General features: G+C 42.3%; 1 protein-coding gene across 1 annotated transcript in view; it reads right to left on the bottom strand.

Annotated features, from left to right (window-relative positions):
• LOC135510229 (pyruvate carboxylase, mitochondrial-like) overlaps positions 1 to 21,639 on the bottom strand; it is a 541,364-nt gene that overhangs the window by 492,872 nt on the left and 26,853 nt on the right. Inside the window, exons 2-4 of the mRNA XM_064931022.1 lie at positions 20,499 to 20,644; positions 17,151 to 17,244; positions 15,077 to 15,167 (exon numbers count right to left, since the gene is read on the bottom strand). Of these exons, the coding sequence (XP_064787094.1) occupies positions 15,077 to 15,167; positions 17,151 to 17,244; positions 20,499 to 20,643 (330 nt within the window). The 5' untranslated portion in view covers position 20,644. The remainder of the gene's footprint in view (positions 1 to 15,076; positions 15,168 to 17,150; positions 17,245 to 20,498; positions 20,645 to 21,639) is intronic.

Raw genomic sequence — 21,639 nt, forward strand, 5'->3', positions numbered from 1 at the left:
AGACTACTGTATAGTATAGTACTCAACAGTAGACTACAGTATAGTACTCAACAGTAGACAACTGTATAGTATCGTACTCAACAGTAGACTACTGTATAGTATAGTACTCAACAGTAGACTACAGTATAGTATAGTACTCAAGAGTAGACTACAGTATAGTATAGTACTCAAGAGTAGACTACTGTATAGTATAGTACTCAACAGTAGACTACTGTATAGTACTCAACAGTAGACTACAGTATGGTACTCAACAGTAGACTACAGTATAGTATAGTACTCAACAGTAGACTACTGTATAGTATAGTACTCAACAGTAGACTACTGTATAGTATGGTACTCAACAGTAGACTACAGTATAGTACTCAACAGTAGACTACTGTATAGTATGGTACTCAACAGTAGACTACAGTATAGTACTCAACAGTAGACTACAGTATAGTATAGTACTCAACAGTAGACTACTGTATAGTATAGTACTCAACAGTAGACTACTGTATAGTATAGTACTCAACAGTAGACTACTGTATAGTATGGTACTCAACAGTAGACTACAGTATAGTACTCAACAGTAGACTACAGTATGGTACTCAACAGTAGACTACTATATAGTATAGTACTCAACAGTAGACTACAGTATAGTATAGTACTCAACAGTAGACTACTGTATAGTATAGTACTCAACAGTAGACAACTGTATAGTATAGTACTCAACAGTAGACTACAGTATAGTATAGTACTCAACAGTAGACTACAGTATAGTACTCAATAGTAGACTACAGTATAGTACTCAACAGTAGACTACAGTATAGTATAGTACTCAACAGTAGACTACTATATAGTATAGTACTCAACAGTAGACTACAGTATAGTATAGTACTCAACAGTAGACTACTGTATAGTATAGTACTCAACAGTAGACAACTGTATAGTATAGTACTCAACAGTAGACTACAGTATAGTATAGTACTCAACAGTAGACTACAGTATAGTACTCAACAGTAGACTACAGTATAGTACTCAACAGTAGACTACAGTATAGTATAGTACTCAACAGTAGACTACAGTATAGTATAGTACTCAACAGTAGACTACAGTATGGTACTCAACAGTAGACTACTGTATAGTATAGTACTCAACAGTAGACAACTGTATAGTATAGTACTCAACAGTAGACTACAGTATAGTATAGTACTCAACAGTAGACTACAGTATAGTACTCAATAGTAGACTACTGTATAGTATAGTTCTCAACAATAGACTACTGTATAGTATAGTACTCAATAGTAGACTACTGTATAGTATAGTTCTCAACAATAGACTACTGTATAGTATAGTACTCAACGATAGTCTACAGTATAGTACTCAACAGCAGACTACAGTACAGTACTCAATAGTAGACTACAGTATAGTATAGTACTCAACAGTAGACTACAGTATGGTACTCAACAATAGACTACTGTATAGTATAGTTCTCAACAATAGACTACTGTATAGTATAGTACTCAACAGTAGACTACAGTATGGTACTCAACAGTAGACTACAGTATAGTACTCAACAGTAGACTACAGTATGGTACTCAACAGTAGACTACTGTATAGTATAGTACTCAACAGTAGACTACAGTATAGTACTCAACAGTAGACTACTGTATAGTATAGTACTCAACAGTAGACTACTGTATAGTATAGTACTCAACAGTAGACTACAGTATAGTACTCAACAGCAGACTACAGTACAGTACTCAATAGTAGACAGCTGTTCAACATCTCTGTGTGATCACTCTCTCCGCAGCTGATGAGAGTGAGACCTTTAAAAAGGACCACATTCATACGGCCACAGAGCCACACGGATTACCAGGACGTGTACTGCGAGCATGCACTGATCAACTTGCAAGTGTCTTCACTGACATTTTCAACCTCTCCCTGTCTGAGTCTGTAATACCATCATGTTTCAAGCAGACCAACATAGTGCCTGTGCCAGAGAACACTGAGGCAACCTCCCTAAATGACTACCGACCCATAGCACTCACGTCTGTATCCATAAAATGCATTGAAAGGCTGGTCATGGCTCACATCAACACCATTATCCCAGAAACGCTAGACCCACTCCAATTTGCATACCGCCCCAACAGATCCACAGATGATGCAATCTCTATTGTACTCCACACTGCCCTTCCCCACCTGGACAAAAAGAACACCTATGTCAGAATGCTATTCATTGACTACAGCTCAGCGTTCAACATCATAGTGCCCTCAAAGCTCATCACTAAGCTAAGAACCCTGGGACTAAACACCTCCCTCTGCAGCTGGATCCTGGACTTCCTGACGGGCCGCCCCCAGGTGGTGAGGATAGGTAACAACACATCTGCCACGCTGATCCTCAACACTGGGGCCCCTCACGAGTGCGTGCTCAGTCCCCTCCTGTACTCCCTGTTCACTCATGACTTCACGGCCAGGCACGACTCCAACACCGTACGATATATTACTCAACTGTAGACTATATTATAGTACTCAATAGTAGACTACAGAACATAATAGTATTCAACAGTAGTCTACAGTATAGTACTCAACAGTAGACTACAGTATAGTACTCAACAATAGTCTACAGTATAGTACTCAACAGTAGACTACAGTATAGTACTCAACAATAGTCTACAGTATAGTACTCTACAGTAGTCTACAGTATAGTACTCAACAGTCTACAGACTACAGTACAGTATAGTACTCAACAGTAGACTATAGTGTAGTGTTGTACTCAACAGTAGACTACAGTATAGTACTCAACAGTAGAGTATATTGCGGGGGAGGGAGGGAGGGAGGGAGGGAGGGAGGGAGGGAGGGAGGGAGGGGGAGGGAGGGAGGGAGGGAGGGAGGGAGGGAGGGAGGGAGTGAGAACTCATTACAGGTTAATAATCATTCAGTGAACTGTAGCATCAGTCGTGTAGGGATTAAAGCCAGACCTGGACACACACCACACACACACCGGGCCTGGACCAACCATCTGGTCTTAGTTACGGAGCATGCTCATTATGGGCTGTCTTGTTGTTAGGGGAGACGGTTGGCAGGGTGCTCCACAACAACAGACGGCGAGGGGCAGAGACTGATGAAAGGGATGGCTGCACACACACACACACACACACACACACACACACACACACACACACACACACACACACACAGAGATATAGGCGGGCACACACACACATTGGATATGGGCCCAGACAAAACAGAGGGATATTATGTCAAGAAGAGAAATGAGAGAAAACTCGAGCTGTGTTCCAATTCTCATACTAACCGCACAATTTGTGACCTAAATCGAGTACGTAGTATGCTTATTGGTCCTAGTATGGACACTGTTTCCGTGCTTCAGGGGCCATAATGCAATTCTTCCGTAAATGAGGCGTGGCTTTACAGCATTTTCCGATTTGAAGAAAAGAATGGAAAATGTGCAGCCGAAGTCAGACCAGAGCGGAAACTAAATTCATTGCTTGAACTAATTATGACAAATGTTAAAGAAAATGTCGAGCATTGTAATAAAGCAAATGACTTTTCAAATAAGTTACCTTACACGTTAGGTTGGCTAGAAATTTGTTAGCTACGCTGTCCTTACAAACCGCATAGCATATCTGTCGCGCCCTGATCTGCTTCACCTGGTGATTGTCTCCACCCCCTCCAGGTGTTGCTTGTTTTCCCCAGTGTATTTATCCCTGTGTTTCCTGTCTCTCTGTCCCAGTGTATTTATCCCTGTGTTTCCTGTCTCTCTGTACCAGTGTATTTATCAACAGTGTTTCCTGTCTCTCTGTACCAGTGTATTTATCCCTGTGTTTCCTGTCTCTCTGTCCCAGTGTATTTATCCCTGTGTTTCCTGTCTCTCTGTACCAGTGTATTTATCCCTGTGTTTCCTGTCTCTCTGTACCAGTGTATTTACCCCTGTGTTTCCTGTCTCTCTGTCCCAGTGTATTTATCCCTGTGTTTCCTGTCTCTCTGTCCCAGTGTATTTATCCCTGTGTTTCCTGTCTCTCTGTACCAGTGTATTTATCCCTGTGTTTCCTGTCTCTTGTACCAGTGTATTTATCCCTGTGTTTCCTGTCTCTCTGTACCAGTGTATTTATCCCTGTGTTTCCTGTCTCTCTGTACCAGTGTATTTATCCCTGTGTTTCCTGTCTCTCTGTACCAGTGTATTTATCCCTGTGTTTCCTGTCTCTCTGTACCAGTGTATTTATCCCTGTGTTTCCTGTCTCTCTGTACCAGTGTATTTATCCCTGTGTTTCCTGTCTCTCTGTACCAGTGTATTTATCCCTGTGTTTCCTGTCTCTCTGTACCAGTGTATTTATCCCTGTGTTTCCTGTCTCTCTGTCCCAGTGTATTTATCCCTGTGTTTCCTGTCTCTCTGTACCAGTGTATTTATCCCTGTGTTTCTTGTCTCTCTGTACCAGTGTATTTATCCCTGTGTTTCCTGTCTCTCTGTGCCAGTGTATTTATCCCTGTGTTTCCTGTCTCTCTGTACCAGTGTATTTATCCCTGTGTTTCCTGTCTCTCTGTGCCAGTGTATTTATCCCTGTGTTTCCTGTCTCTCTGTACCAGTGTATTTATCCCTGTGTTTCCTGTCTCTCTGTACCAGTGTATTTATCCCAGTGTTTCCTGTCTCTCTGTACCAGTGTATTTATCCCTGTGTTTCCTGTCTCTCTGTACCAGTGTATTTATCAACAGTGTTTCCTGTCTCTCTGTACCAGTGTATTTATCCCTGTGTTTCCTGTCTCTCTGTACCAGTGTATTTATCCCTGTGTTTCCTGTCTCTCTGTACCAGTGTATTTATCCCTGTGTTTCCTGTCTCTCTGTACCAGTGTATTTATCCCAGTGTTTCCTGTCTCTCTGTACCAGTGTATTTATCCCTGTGTTTGCTGTCTCTCTGTACCAGTGTATTTATCAACAGTGTTTCCTGTCTCTCTGTACCAGTGTAATATTTATCCCAGTGTTTCCTGTCTCTCAGTGCCAGTATATTTATCCCTGTGTTTCCTGTCTCTCTGTACCAGTGTATTTATCCCTGTGTTTCCTGTCTCTGTACCAGTGTATTTATCCCAGTGTTTCCTGTCTCTCAGTGCCAGTGTATTTATCCCTGTGTTTCCTGTCTCTCTGTACCAGTGTATTTATCAACAGTGTTTCCTGTCTCTCTGTACCAGTGTATTTATCCCTGTGTTTCCTGTCTCTCTGTACCAGTGTATTTACCCCTGTGCTTCCTGTCTCTCTGTACCAGTGTATTTATCCCTGTGTTTCCTGTCTCTCTGTACCAGTGTATTTATCCCTGTGTTTCCTGTCTCTCTGTACCAGTGTATTTATCCCTGTGTTTCCTGTCTCTCTGTACCAGTGTATTTATCCCTGTGTTTCCTGTCTCTCTGTACCAGTGTATTTATCCCTGTGTTTCCTGTCTCTCTGTACCAGTGTATTTATCCCTGTGTTTCCTGTCTCTCTGTACCAGTGTATTTATCCCTGTGTTTCCTGTCTCTCTGTACCAGTGTATTTATCCCTGTGTTTCCTGTCTCTCTGTACCAGTGTATTTATCCCTGTGTTTCCTGTCTCTCTGTACCAGTGTATTTATCCCTGTGTTTCCTGTCTCTCTGTACCAGTGTATTTATCCCTGTGTTTCCTCTCTCTCTGTACCAGTGTATTTATCCCTGTGTTTCCTGTCTCCCTGTACCAGTGTATTTATCCCAGTGTTTCCTGTCTCTCAGTGCCAGTGTATTTATCCCTGTGTTTCCTGTCTCTCTGTACCAGTGTATTTATCAACAGTGTTTCCTGTCTCTCTGTACCAGTGTATTTATCCCTGTGTTTCCTGTCTCTCTGTACCAGTGTATTTATCCCTGTGTTTCCTGTCTCTCTGTACCAGTGTATTTATCCCTGTGTTTCCTGTCTCTCTGTACCAGTGTATTTATCCCAGTGTTTCCTGTCTCTCTGTACCAGTGTATTTATCCCTGTGTTTCCTGTCTCTCTGTACCAGTGTATTTATCAACAGTGTTTCCTGTCTCTCTGTACCAGTGTATTTATCCCAGTGTTTCCTGTCTCTCTGTACCAGTGTATTTATCAACAGTGTTTCCTGTCTCTCTGTACCAGTGTATTTATCCCTGTGTTTCCTGTCTCTCTGTACCAGTGTATTTATCCCTGTGTTTCCTGTCTCTCTGTACCAGTGTATTTATCCCAGTGTTTCCTGTCTCTCTGTACCAGTGTATTTATCCCTGTGTTTCCTGTCTCTCTGTACCAGTGTATTTATCAACAGTGTTTCCTGTCTCTCTGTACCAGTGTATTTATCCCTGTGTTTCCTGTCTCTCTGTACCAGTGTATTTATCAACAGTGTTTCCTGTCTCTCTGTACCAGTGTATTTATCCCTGTGTTTCCTGTCTCTCTGTGCCAGTATATTTATCCCTGTGTTTCCTGTCTCTCTGTACCAGTGTATTTATCCCTGTGTTTCCTGTCTCTGTACCAGTGTATTTATCCCAGTGTTTCCTGTCTCTCAGTGCCAGTGTATTTATCCCTGTGTTTCCTGTCTCTCTGTACCAGTGTATTTATCCCTGTGTTTCCTGTCTCTCTGCACCAGTGTATTTATCCCTGTGTTTCCTGTCTCTCTGTACCAGTGTATTTATCCCTGTGTTTCCTGTCTCTCTGTACCAGTGTATTTATCAACAGTGTTTCCTGTCTCTCTGTACCAGTGTATTTATCCCTGTGTTTCCTGTCTCTCTGTACCAGTGTATTTATCCCTGTGTTTCCTGTCTCTCTGTACCAGTGTATTTATCCCTGTGTTTCCTGTCTCTCTGTACCAGTGTATTTATCCCTGTGTTTCCTGTCTCTCTGTACCAGTGTATTTATCCCTGTGTTTCCTGTCTCTCTGTACCAGTGTATTTATCCCTGTGTTTCCTGTCTCTCTGTCCCAGTGTATTTATCCCTGTGTTTCCTGTCTCTCTGTCCCAGTGTATTTATCCCTGTGTTTCCTGTCTCTCTGTACCAGTGTATTTATCAACAGTGTTTCCTGTCTCTCTGTACCAGTGTATTTATCCCTGTGTTTCCTGTCTCTCTGTCCCAGTGTATTTATCCCTGTGTTTCCTGTCTCTCTGTACCAGTGTATTTATCCCTGTGTTTCCTGTCTCTCTGTACCAGTGTATTTACCCCTGTGTTTCCTGTCTCTCTGTCCCAGTGTATTTATCCCTGTGTTTCCTGTCTCTCTGTCCCAGTGTATTTATCCCTGTGTTTCCTGTCTCTCTGTACCAGTGTATTTATCCCTGTGTTTCCTGTCTCTTGTACCAGTGTATTTATCCCTGTGTTTCCTGTCTCTCTGTACCAGTGTATTTATCCCTGTGTTTCCTGTCTCTCTGTACCAGTGTATTTATCCCTGTGTTTCCTGTCTCTCTGTACCAGTGTATTTATCCCTGTGTTTCCTGTCTCTCTGTACCAGTGTATTTATCCCTGTGTTTCCTGTCTCTCTGTACCAGTGTATTTATCCCTGTGTTTCCTGTCTCTCTGTACCAGTGTATTTATCCCTGTGTTTCCTGTCTCTCTGTACCAGTGTATTTATCCCTGTGTTTCCTGTCTCTCTGTCCCAGTGTATTTATCCCTGTGTTTCCTGTCTCTCTGTACCAGTGTATTTATCCCTGTGTTTCTTGTCTCTCTGTACCAGTGTATTTATCCCTGTGTTTCCTGTCTCTCTGTGCCAGTGTATTTATCCCTGTGTTTCCTGTCTCTCTGTACCAGTGTATTTATCCCTGTGTTTCCTGTCTCTCTGTGCCAGTGTATTTATCCCTGTGTTTCCTGTCTCTCTGTACCAGTGTATTTATCCCTGTGTTTCCTGTCTCTCTGTACCAGTGTATTTATCCCAGTGTTTCCTGTCTCTCTGTACCAGTGTATTTATCCCTGTGTTTCCTGTCTCTCTGTACCAGTGTATTTATCAACAGTGTTTCCTGTCTCTCTGTACCAGTGTATTTATCCCTGTGTTTCCTGTCTCTCTGTACCAGTGTATTTATCCCTGTGTTTCCTGTCTCTCTGTACCAGTGTATTTATCCCTGTGTTTCCTGTCTCTCTGTACCAGTGTATTTATCCCAGTGTTTCCTGTCTCTCTGTACCAGTGTATTTATCCCTGTGTTTGCTGTCTCTCTGTACCAGTGTATTTATCAACAGTGTTTCCTGTCTCTCTGTACCAGTGTATTTATCCCAGTGTTTCCTGTCTCTCAGTGCCAGTATATTTATCCCTGTGTTTCCTGTCTCTCTGTACCAGTGTATTTATCCCTGTGTTTCCTGTCTCTGTACCAGTGTATTTATCCCAGTGTTTCCTGTCTCTCAGTGCCAGTGTATTTATCCCTGTGTTTCCTGTCTCTCTGTACCAGTGTATTTATCAACAGTGTTTCCTGTCTCTCTGTACCAGTGTATTTATCCCTGTGTTTCCTGTCTCTCTGTACCAGTGTATTTACCCCTGTGCTTCCTGTCTCTCTGTACCAGTGTATTTATCCCTGTGTTTCCTGTCTCTCTGTACCAGTGTATTTATCCCTGTGTTTCCTGTCTCTCTGTACCAGTGTATTTATCCCTGTGTTTCCTGTCTCTCTGTACCAGTGTATTTATCCCTGTGTTTCCTGTCTCTCTGTACCAGTGTATTTATCCCTGTGTTTCCTGTCTCTCTGTACCAGTGTATTTATCCCTGTGTTTCCTGTCTCTCTGTACCAGTGTATTTATCCCTGTGTTTCCTGTCTCTCTGTACCAGTGTATTTATCCCTGTGTTTCCTGTCTCTCTGTACCAGTGTATTTATCCCTGTGTTTCCTGTCTCTCTGTACCAGTGTATTTATCCCTGTGTTTCCTGTCTCTCTGTACCAGTGTATTTATCCCTGTGTTTCCTCTCTCTGTACCAGTGTATTTATCCCTGTGTTTCCTGTCTCCCTGTACCAGTGTATTTATCCCAGTGTTTCCTGTCTCTCAGTGCCAGTGTATTTATCCCTGTGTTTCCTGTCTCTCTGTACCAGTGTATTTATCAACAGTGTTTCCTGTCTCTCTGTACCAGTGTATTTATCCCTGTGTTTCCTGTCTCTCTGTACCAGTGTATTTATCCCTGTGTTTCCTGTCTCTCTGCACCAGTGTATTTATCCCTGTGTTTCCTGTCTCTCTGTACCAGTGTATTTATCCCAGTGTTTCCTGTCTCTCTGTACCAGTGTATTTATCCCTGTGTTTCCTGTCTCTCTGTACCAGTGTATTTATCAACAGTGTTTCCTGTCTCTCTGTACCAGTGTATTTATCCCAGTGTTTCCTGTCTCTCTGTACCAGTGTATTTATCAACAGTGTTTCCTGTCTCTCTGTACCAGTGTATTTATCCCTGTGTTTCCTGTCTCTCTGTACCAGTGTATTTATCCCTGTGTTTCCTGTCTCTCTGTACCAGTGTATTTATCCCAGTGTTTCCTGTCTCTCTGTACCAGTGTATTTATCCCTGTGTTTCCTGTCTCTCTGTACCAGTGTATTTATCAACAGTGTTTCCTGTCTCTCTGTACCAGTGTATTTATCCCTGTGTTTCCTGTCTCTCTGTACCAGTGTATTTATCAACAGTGTTTCCTGTCTCTCTGTACCAGTGTATTTATCCCTGTGTTTCCTGTCTCTCTGTGCCAGTATATTTATCCCTGTGTTTCCTGTCTCTCTGTACCAGTGTATTTATCCCTGTGTTTCCTGTCTCTGTACCAGTGTATTTATCCCAGTGTTTCCTGTCTCTCAGTGCCAGTGTATTTATCCCTGTGTTTCCTGTCTCTCTGTACCAGTGTATTTATCCCTGTGTTTCCTGTCTCTCTGCACCAGTGTATTTATCCCTGTGTTTCCTGTCTCTCTGTACCAGTGTATTTATCCCTGTGTTTCCTGTCTCTCTGTACCAGTGTATTTATCAACAGTGTTTCCTGTCTCTCTGTACCAGTGTATTTATCCCAGTGTTTCCTGTCTCTCTGTACCAGTGTATTTATCAACAGTGTTTCCTGTCTCTCTGTACCAGTGTATTTATCCCTGTGTTTCCTGTCTCTCTGTACCAGTGTATTTATCCCTGTGTTTCCTGTCTCTCTGTACCAGTGTATTTATCCCAGTGTTTCCTGTCTCTCTGTACCAGTGTATTTATCCCTGTGTTTCCTGTCTCTCTGTACCAGTGTATTTATCAACAGTGTTTCCTGTCTCTCTGTACCAGTGTATTTATCCCTGTGTTTCCTGTCTCTCTGTACCAGTGTATTTATCAACAGTGTTTCCTGTCTCTCTGTACCAGTGTATTTATCCCTGTGTTTCCTGTCTCTCTGTGCCAGTATATTTATCCCTGTGTTTCCTGTCTCTCTGTACCAGTGTATTTATCCCTGTGTTTCCTGTCTCTGTACCAGTGTATTTATCCCAGTGTTTCCTGTCTCTCAGTGCCAGTGTATTTATCCCTGTGTTTCCTGTCTCTCTGTACCAGTGTATTTATCCCTGTGTTTCCTGTCTCTCTGCACCAGTGTATTTATCCCTGTGTTTCCTGTCTCTCTGTACCAGTGTATTTATCCCTGTGTTTCCTGTCTCTCTGTACCAGTGTATTTATCAACAGTGTTTCCTGTCTCTCTGTACCAGTGTATTTATCCCAGTGTTTCCTGTCTCTCTGTACCAGTGTATTTATCAACAGTGTTTCCTGTCTCTCTGTACCAGTGTATTTATCCCAGTGTTTCCTGTCTCTCAGTGCCAGTGTATTTATCCCTGTGTTTCCTGTCTCTCTGTACCAGTGTATTTATCCCTGTGTTTCCTGTCTCTCTGCACCAGTGTATTTATCCCAGTGTTTCCTGTCTCTCTGTACCAGTGTATTTATCCCTGTGTTTCCTGTCTCTCTGTACCAGTGTATTTATCAACAGTGTTTCCTGTCTCTCTGTACCAGTGTATTTATCCCAGTGTTTCCTGTCTCTCTGTACCAGTGTATTTATCAACAGTGTTTCCTGTCTCTCTGTACCAGTGTATTTATCCCTGTGTTTCCTGTCTCTCTGTACCAGTGTATTTATCCCTGTGTTTCCTGTCTCTCTGTACCAGTGTATTTATCCCAGTGTTTCCTGTCTCCCTGTACCAGTGTATTTATCCCTGTGTTTCCTGTCTCTCTGCACCAGTGTATTTATCCCTGTGTTTCCTCTCTCTGTACCAGTGTATTTATCCCTGTGTTTCCTGTCTCTCTGTACCAGTGTATTTATCCCTGTGTTTCCTGTCTCTCTGTACCAGTGTATTTATCCCAGTGTTTCCTGTCTCTCTGTACCAGTGTATTTATCCCTGTGTTTCCTGTCTCTCTGTGCCAGTTCGTCTTGTATGTTTAGTCAAGTCAACCAGCGTGTTTTCCCCGTACTCCTTTTGCTATTCTCTATTTGATAGTCCTCACAGTTCTGACCCCTGCCTGACTCTGGACTTCCTTCCTGCCTGCCTGATCATCCCGCCTGCCTGATCAGACTGCCTGCCTGATCATCCTGCCTGATCATCCCGCCTGCCTGATCATCCTGCCTGCCTGATCATCCCGCCTGCCTGATCATCCCGCCTGACTGATCACCCTTCCTGCCTGATCAGACTGCCTGCCTGATCATCCTGCCCGCCCTTCGGTACCTTTTGGACTCTGAACTGGATTTGACCCATTTGCCTGTCCACAACCATTCTATTGGATAAATAAATATTGTACGACTCCAACTATCTGCCTCCTGTGTCTGCATCTGGGTCTTGCCTTGTGTCATGATAACATCATTACAGCAGTATGTACCAGCATGCAGTAGAACTTTAAACTATTTGTTTTACTTAATTATGTAGTGTTTTCTGGACTTTCCTTGAGTATTTATTTTTTTTGGACATGTTTTACTTTTACTTCATTACATTCCTAAAGAAAATATTGTACATTTTACTAATTACATTTTCCCTGACACCCAAAAGTACTTTTTTAATTTTTAATTTATTTCACCTTTATTTAACCAGGTAGGCTAGTTGAGAACATGTTCTCAGTTACAACTACGACCTGACCAAGATAAAGCATAGCAGTGTGAACAGACAACACAGAGTTACACATGGAGTAAACAATTAACAAGTCAATAACACAGTAGAAAAAAAGAGAGCCTATATACATTGTGTGCAAAAGGCATGAGGAGGTAGGCAAATAATTACAATTTTGCAGATTAACACTGGAGTGATAAATGAACAGATGGTCATGTACAGGTAGAGAAATTGGTGTGCAAAAGAGCAGAAAAGTAAATAAATAAAAACAGTATGGGGATGAGGTAGGTAAAATTGGGTGGGCTATTTACCGATAAGACAATGTACAGCTGCAGCGATCGGTTAGCTGCTCAGATAGCAGATGTTTGAAGTTGGTGAGGGACATAAAAGTCTCCAACTTCAGCGATTTTTGCAATTCGTTCCAGTCACAGGCAGCAGAGAACTGGAACGAAAGGCGGCCAAATGAGTTGTTGGCTTTAGGGATGATCAGTGAGATACACCTGCTGGAGCGCGTGCTACGGGTGGGTGTTGCCATCGTGACCAGTGAACTGAGATAAGACGGAGCTTTACCTAGCATGGACTTGTAGATGACCTGGAACCAGTGGGTCTGGCGACGAATATGTAGCGAGGGCCAGCCGACTAGAGCATACAAGTCGCAGTGGTGGGTGGTATAAGGTGCTTTAGTGACAAAACGGATGGCACTGTGATAAACTGCATCCAGTTTGCTGAGTAGAGTGTTGGAAGCTATTTTGTAGATGACGTCGCCGAAGTCGAGGATCGGTAGGATAGTCAGTTTTACTAGGGTAAGTTTGGCGGTGTGAGTGAAGGAGGCTTTGTTGTGGAATAGAAAGCCGACTCTAGATTTGATATTTGATTGGAGATGTTTGATATGAGTCTGGAAGGAGAGTTTACAGTCTAGCCAGACAACTAGGTACTTATAGATGTCCACATATTCAAGGTCGGAACCATCCAGGGTGGTGATACTAGTCAGTATCACTTGATACATTTTGAATGTTTAGCGTGAGAAGAAAATTATCCAATTCACACACTTATCAAGAGAACATCCCTGGTCATCCCTACTGCCTCTGATCTGGAGGACTCACTAAACAGAGAACATCCCTGGTCATCCCTACTGCCTCTGATCTGGAGGACTCACTAAACAGAGAACATCCTGGTCATCCCTACTGCCTCTGATCTGGAGGTCTCACTAAACAGAGAACATCCCTGGTCATCCCTACTGCCTCTGATCTGGAGGACTCACTAAACAGAGAACATCCCTGGTCATCCCTACTGCCTCTGATCTGGAGGACTCACTAAACAGAGAACATCCTGGTCATCCCTACTGCCTCTGATCTGGAGGGCTCACTAAACAGATAACATCCCTGGTCATCCCTACTGCCTCTGATCTGGAGGACTCACTAAAGAGAGAACATCCCTGGTCATCCCTACTGCCTCTGATCTGGAGGACTCACTAAACAGAGAACATCCCTGGTCATCCCTACTGCCTCTGATCTGGAGGACTCACTAAACAGAGAACATCCCTGGTCGTCCCTACTGCCTCTGATCTGGAGGACTCACTAAACAGAGAACATCCTGGTCATCCCTACTGCCTCTGATCTGGAGGACTCACTAAACAGAGAACATCCCTGGTCATCCCTACTGCCTCTGATCTGGAGGACTCACTAAACAGAGAACATCCCTGGTCATCCCTACTGCCTCTGATCTGGAGGACTCACTAAACACAAACGCATCTTCCGTAAATAATCTATGAAGTGAAGTCATAAAATATCTTGCTCGTAATTTGTTATGCTAACAAGCTAGCAGCAACAATAAGAAATAACAAAAGATAAGAATAGGAACATAAAGTAAATGTTTCAGTAGAATAAGAGTAAGTTGGGATGAAGGGAGAGATACAGGGATGGATGGAGAGATGGATTCATTGGGACAGGCGGTAATGGGACTACTGGCAATATGGTGTCTGGGGGCCGGGAGAGTGAGCGAGAGGGAGGCAGGTATATTAATACGCTTTTGGCTATACAACCTGGTCTCAGAGCATTTCGTATTATTTTGTATGTAAATCCGAGACACTCCATTTAGTATGATATGTTACGTTTGGTATGGTAGCATAAGACAGATAGTTACTTAAGGCAAAAATGAAAGGAGGGTCGTTGGTCGGGGTGGATAAGTGAGCGTATAACATGAACATCTAGCAACCCAAAGGTTGCAAGTTCGAATCTCATCACGTAGCACTTTAGCAACTTTTCTGCTACTTACTACTGTTTATATACTTTGCAACTACTTAAGCATGTTAGCTAACCCTTCCCCTAACCCGTTTAGCTAACTTAACACTAACTGTAACCCTTTTAGCTAACTTAACCCTAACCGTAACCATTTTAGCTAACTTAACCCTAACCTTAACCCTTTTTGCTAACTAAACCCTAACCTTAACCCTTTTAGCTAACTTAACCCTAACCTTAACCCTTTTTGCTAACTTAACCCTAACCGTAACCCTTTTAGCTAGCAAATGTTAGCGAGCTAAGTAACGTTAGCCACGTAGCCACCTAGCTAGAATTTGTAACATATCAAACGTTTAGCAAATTCGTAAAGTATTGTACGTTTACAATTCGTAACATATTGTACTTTTTGCAAATTCATAAAGTATTGTACGTTTACAATTCGTAACATATTGTACGTTTTGCAAATTCATAAAGTATTGTACGTTTACAATTCGTAACATATTGTACGTTTGCAAATTTGTAACATATAATACCAATTGTAATTGTCATTCGTAACATATTCTCCGAAACGGGTGATGGACAAACACAAATGAATTAATACCTACCATGCAAAACATATCATACGAATAGGAGGTTCTCAGATTTACATACAGAATAATACGAAATGCTCTGAGGCCAGGTTGGGCTAGATGTTGCAGAGGGGCCTTGGGGGGCAAGCCGAATTCCTCATTTCATCTTTTTACATTCAGGTATTGAGACCACACAGATTTCAGCACAGCACTAACACACTAAGGGTTAGATTTCAAACATACCTTAGCTACTTTAAATGATGTGAGGTATATGCAGGTAGGCTGCAACAGGAGGATCTCACCTTAGCTACTTTAATGATGTCAGGTATATGCAGGTAGGCAGCAACAGGAGGAAGACTTTTCCCTATCAGGTAGGCTTCGTCAGCTTTTTGTCTGTGGGTTGAACGGTATGTTACAGTGTTACATTTTATGATCCTGAATGATCAGGCAAAACTAGTTGTAATATCGTCAGGTATTCATCAGGTAATATCGTCAGGTATTCATCAGGTAATATCATCAGGTATTCATCAGGTAATATCATCAGGTATTCATCAGGTAATATCATCAGGTATTCATCAGGTAATATTATCAGGTACTCATCAGGTAATATCATCAGGTATTCATCAGGTAATATCATCAGGTACTCATCAGGTAATATTATCAGGTACTCATCAGGTAATATCATCAGGTATTCATCAGGTAATATCATCAGGTACTCATCAGGTAATATCGTCAGGTAATGTCGTCAGGTATTCATCAGGTAATATCGTCAGGTATTCATCAGGTATTCATCAGGTATTCATCAGGTAATATCATCAGGTATTCATCAGGTAATATCATCAGGTATTCATCAGGTAATATCGTCAGGTATTCATCAGGTAATATCATCAGGTATTCATCAGGTAATATCATCAGGTATTCATCAGGTATTCATCAGGTAATATCGTCAGGTATTCATCAGGTAATATCGTCAGGTATTCATCAGGTAATATCGTCAGGTATTCATCAGGTAATATCATCTGGTATTCATCAGGTAATATCGTCAGGTATTCATCAGGTAATATCGTCAGGTATTCATCAGGTAATATCATCAGGTATTCATCAGGTAATATCGTCAGGTATTCATCAGGTAATATCGTCAGGTATTCATCAGGTAATATCATCAGGTATTCATCAGGTAATATCGTCAGGTATTCATCAGGTAATATCATCTGGTATTCATCAGGTAATATCGTCAGGTATTCATCAGGTAATATCATCAGGTATTCATCAGGTAATATCGTCAGGTAATATCGTCAGGTATTCATCAGGTAATATCGTCAGGTATTCATCAGGTAATATCGTCAGGTATTCATCAGGTAATATCGTCAGGTATTCATCAGGTAATATCGTCAGGTATTCATCAGGTAATATCGTCAGGTATTCATCAGGTAATATCGTCAGGTATTCATCAGGTAATATCGTCAGGTATTCATCAGGTAATATCGTCAGGTACTCATCAGGTAATATCATCAGGTAATATCGTCAGGTATTCATCAGGTAATATCATCAGGTATTCATCAGGTAATATCGTCAGGTACTCATCAGGTAATATCGTCAGGTATTCATCAGGTAATATCATCAGGTATTCATCAGGTAATATTGTCAGGTACTCATCAGGTAATATCGTCAGGTATTCATCAGGTAATATCATCAGGTATTCATCAGGTAATATCATCAGGTATTCATCAGGTAATATCGTCAGGTACTCATCAGGTAATATCGTCAGGTATTCATCAGGTAATATCATCAGGTATTCATCAGGTAATATCATCAGGTATTCATCAGGTAATATTGTCAGGTACTCATCAGGTAATATCGTCAGGTATTCATCAGGTAATATCGTCAGGTATTCATCAGGTAATATCATCAGGTAATCATCAGGTAATATCGTCAGGTACTCATCAGGTAATATCGTCAGGTAAATAGTCAGGTAGAATTCCAGATAAATAGAACTGCAGGTAAAGCCTACATCAATGACTGGCACCCCTTTAAAGATTAGCCAAAAAATACAACTCGATGAACTTTACCAAGTACCACGATATTTTTGCCAATAACCCCAAGCACACAACGAGCACAAAAATCCACAAATAAATGTTTAATTGGCTACAAATTCAACATTTTACAATGGTCTCAGTCTCCGGACATGAATCCCATTGAAAAACTTTCTTATTTTGTATTTCTTGTTAAACAAAATCTCTGTCTCTGAGCAATTGTGTTAGTATAAAATAACACGATTATTGTATGCTCAAATTCTTTACTTTATACCTCAGAATTTGCGTTGTATAAATTAACAGTCTTTATTTGTCAATAACTCCAGGATAGTGAGTGCTCTACCTGTGCATCTGTCCTCGATCTTCTTCAGAGTAAACAGCCACGGTCCGAATCCCCAACTCAGTACACGCTCTGAACACACGAATAGCGATCTCACCTGGAGAGGAGAGAACAGAAAAGGAGAAGAGAAAAGAAAAGAGAAAGGAAAGAAATAAAGAGAGACAAAATATAAAAAAAGAGATGTACAGTCCGTTCGGAAAGTATTCAGACCCCCTCACTTTTTTCCACATTTTATTACATTACAGCCTTTTTTTCTAAAAAAAAATAAAATATTTTTTCCTCTTCGATCTACACACAATACCCCATAATGAGAAGGTGAAAAAATGTATAGATTTTTTTACATTTTTGCAAATCTATTAAAAATAAAAACTTAAATACTTTATTAAGTATTCAGACACTTTGCTATGAGACTCAAAATTGAGCTCAGGTGCATCCTGTTTCCATTGATCATCCTTGAGCTGTTTCTACAACTTGATTGGAGTCCACCTGGGATAAATTCAATTGATTGGACATGATTTGGAAAGGCACCTGTCTATAAAAGGTCCAGTTGACAATGAACGTCAGAGTAAAAAACCAAGCCATGAGGACGAAGGAATTGTCCGTAGAGCCCCGAGACAGAATTGTGTCGAGGCACAGATCTGGGGAAGGGTAACAAAACATTTATCCAGCATTGAAGTTCCCCAAGAACACAGTGGCCTCCATTCTTAAATGGAAGACGTTTGGAACCACCAAGACTCCTCCTAGAGATGGCTGCCCGGCCAAACTGAGCAATTAAGGGAGAAGGGCCTTGGTCAGTAAGGTGACCAAAAACCCAATGGTCACTCTGACAGAGCTCCAGAGTTCATCTGTGAAGATGGTTGAACCTTCCAGAAGGACAACCATCTCTGCAGCACTCCAACAATCAAAATGGCCAGACAGAAGCCACTCCTCAGTAAAAGGCACATGACAGCCCGCTTGGAGTTTGCCTAAAGTCACTTAAAGGAATCCCAGACCACGAGAAACAAGATTCTCTGTTCTTTTTATTGTTATTTTACCTTTATTTAACCAGTCAGTTAAGAACTAATTCTTATTTACAATGACTGCCTCAGAACAGTGGGTTAACTGCCTGTTCAGGGGCAGAACGACAGATTTTTACCTTGTCAGCTCGGGGGTTTGAACTTGCAACCTTCCGGTTACTAGTCCAACGCTCTAACCACTAGGCTACCCTGCTAGAGAGCACGATTGATATCTTTGGCCTGAATGCAAAGCATCACATCTGGAGGAAACTAGGCACTGCTCATCTCCTGGCCAATACCATCCCAACGGTGAAGCATGGTGGTGAAGCATGGTGGTGGCAGCATCATGCTGTGGGGATGTTTTTCAGCTGCAGGGACTGGGAGACTAGTCAGGATCAAGGGAAAGACGAACAGTGCAAAGCACAGAGAGATCCTTGATGAAAACCTGCTCAGGACCTCAGACTGGGGCGAAGAACAAAGACCCTAAGCACACAGCCAAGACAATGCAGGAGTGACTTCAGGACAAGTCTCTGAATGTTCTTGAGTGGCCCAGCCAGAGCCCGAACTTGAACCTGATCAAACGTCTCTGGAGAGTCCTGAAAATAGCTGTGCAGCGACGCTCCCCATCCAACCAGACAGTGCTTGAGAGGATCTGCAGAGAAGAATGAGAGAAACTCCCCAAATACAGGTGTGCCAAGCTTGTAGCATCATACCAAAGAAGACTCAAAGCTGTAATCACTGCCAAAGGTGCTTCAACAAAGTACTGAGTTAAGGGCCTGAATACTTATGTAAATGTGATATTTCAGTTTTTCATTTAAATGTGCAATCATTTCTAAAAACCTGTGTTTGCTTTGTCATTATGGGGTATTGTGATGTCATTATGGGGTATTGTGATGTCATTATGGGGTATTGTGATGTCATTATGGGTTATTCTGTGTCGATTGTTGAGGGAGAAAAAACTATTTAATTCATTCCGAATCTGGCTGTAAAGTAACATTTTGGGGGGGAGGGGTCAAGGGGTCTGAATAATTTCCGAATGCACTATATGGGTTGAGAAGTACACTATGTTTCTCTACTATCTATTTAAGCAATAAAGCGCCTCAGGTGGTTTGTGGTATACGGCCAATATACCAAGGCTAAGGGCTGTTCTTAGGCACGACACCAAGCGGAGTGCCTGGATGAGCCTTTAGCCGTGGTAAGTTGGCCATATACCACAACTCCCCTGAGGTGCTTTATCGCTATTTTAAACTGGGTTACCAACGTAATTAGAGCAGTAAAAAATATGTGTTTTGTCATACCCGTGGTATACAGTCTTGATATACCATGGCTGTCAGCCAATCAGCATTCAGGGCTCAAACCACCCAGTTTATAATGTGATTTAATGTTCAGTTCATATCATGTCATGAGTGGTGAGCTGGGCTACATGGCTGTGTAGCTTTGAGCTGGGTTAGGTGGCTGTGTAGCTTTGAGTTGGACTAGGTGGCTGTGTAGCTTTGAGCTGGGTTAGGTGGCTGTGTAGCTTTGAGCTGGGTTAGTTGGCTGTGTAGCTTTGAGCTGAGTTAAGTGGCTGTGTAGCTTTGAGCTGGGCTAGGTGGCTGTGTAGCTTTGAGCTGGGCTAGGTGGCTGTGTAGCGTTAAGCTGGGTTAGATGGCTGTTTAGCTTTGAGCTGGGCTAGGTGGCTGTGTAGCTTTGAGCTGGGCTAGGTGGCTGTGTAGCTTTGAGCTGGACTAGGTGGCTGTGTAGCTTTGAGCTGGGCTAGGTGGCTGTGGAGCTTTGAGCTGGGCTAGGTGGCTGTGTAGCTTTGAGCTGGGCTAGGTGCCTGTAGCTTTGGCTGGGCTAGGTGGCTGTGTAGCTTTGAGCTGGACTAGGTGGCTGTGTAGCTTTGAGCTGGGCTAGGTGGCTGTGTAGCTTTGAGCTGGACTAGGTGGCAGTGAAGCTTTGAGCTGGGCTAGGTGGCTGTGTAGCTTTGAGCTGGGCTAGGTGGCTGTGTAGCTTTGAGCTGGACTAGGTGGCTGTGTAGCTTTGAGCTGGACTAGGTGGCTGTGTAGCTTTGAGCTGCTAGGTGGCTGTGTAACATCATAAGCAAAATAACACACACTATCATGTACGTAATAGACATGCAATGTGATGGTATGTCATGAGATCTACAATGCAATGTGTAAATCAGATGAACTGTCATGTGTTGGGATATACAATATACCTTCGTTATTGTCGTGTGCTGGGACAACATGATCTCTAATGCAATTCCCTCCTAATAACATAATGATGGATAAGATGTACTGTCGTGTCCTGGGACAAGTGATGTCAGTCATCCCCATAGTTATAATGTCATGTCGTATTGTGGGTGGAGCCTTACCTCTGTTGGCCACCATGACCTTCTTGATTGGTCGATACTCGAAGTTCTGGGGCGACGAGTGGGCAGTGCGAGTGAGAAGACACGCCCTCTTTACCGCTAGCAACCCCAGACCCCCTCGACCTACCCCGGAAACACACAGCAACATCCTGGGGGGGGGGAGAGAGAGAGAGAGAGAGAGAGAGAGAGAGAGAGAGAGAGAGAGAGAGAGAGAGATAGAGACCACATCATGAGGAATTGGCTATCCGAAATAACGTTATATGGAGAAATAACGTTGCAAACCTGTACAGCAATATAACAATATAAGAGCCCTGAACAACAAGATATACTTGACAAATTACAAATCCTTGAATCAGCTGGGACTGTCATAATCCTGTGGATATACCCCAATTACAGAACACGAATTATCGACACAATCGTGTCTCGGATCTTTTCCTGCAGAGATTCGCCATCCCATCTGCTTTGCGCTTATTTGTTTTTTTAACAGGACAATGACCCAACACGCCTCCAGGCTGTATAAGGGCTATTTGACCAAGAAGGAGAGTGATGGAGTGCTGCATTAGATGACTTGGCCTCCACAATCACCCGACCTCAACCCAATTGAGATGGTTTGGGATGAGTTGGACCGCAGATTGAAGGAAAAAGCAGCCAACAAGTGCTCAGCATATGTGGGAACTCCTTCAAGGCTGTTGGAAAAGCATTCCAGGTGAAGCTGGTTGAGAGAATAGCCAAGAGTGTGCAAAGCTGTCATCAAGGCAAAGGGTGGCTTCTTTTAAAGAATCTCAAATATATTTTGATTTGTTTAACACTTTTTTGGTTACTACATGATTCCATATGTGTTATTTCATAGTTTTGATGTCTTCACTATTATTCTACAATGTAGAAAATAGTATAAAAAATAAAGAAAAACCCTGGAATGAGTAAGTTAGTTCGAACTTCTGACTGGTACTGTACATTCCATAAACTAAAATTGGATAGACTGAAACTCTTCAACATTACACCCCCCCCCCCCCCCATATTTGGAACCAAGGATTGATCACACAAATATTGACCCAAATAATTACAGAGGAATTTGCATTAACAGCAACTTGGGGAAATGTCTCTGCAGTATCATGAATAGTAGACTACTTTTTTTATTTCATCT

The sequence above is a fragment of the Oncorhynchus masou genome, chromosome 23 (assembly GCF_036934945.1).
Source record: "Oncorhynchus masou masou isolate Uvic2021 chromosome 23, UVic_Omas_1.1, whole genome shotgun sequence".
In the NCBI taxonomy this organism is placed as follows: domain Eukaryota; kingdom Metazoa; phylum Chordata; class Actinopteri; order Salmoniformes; family Salmonidae; genus Oncorhynchus; species Oncorhynchus masou.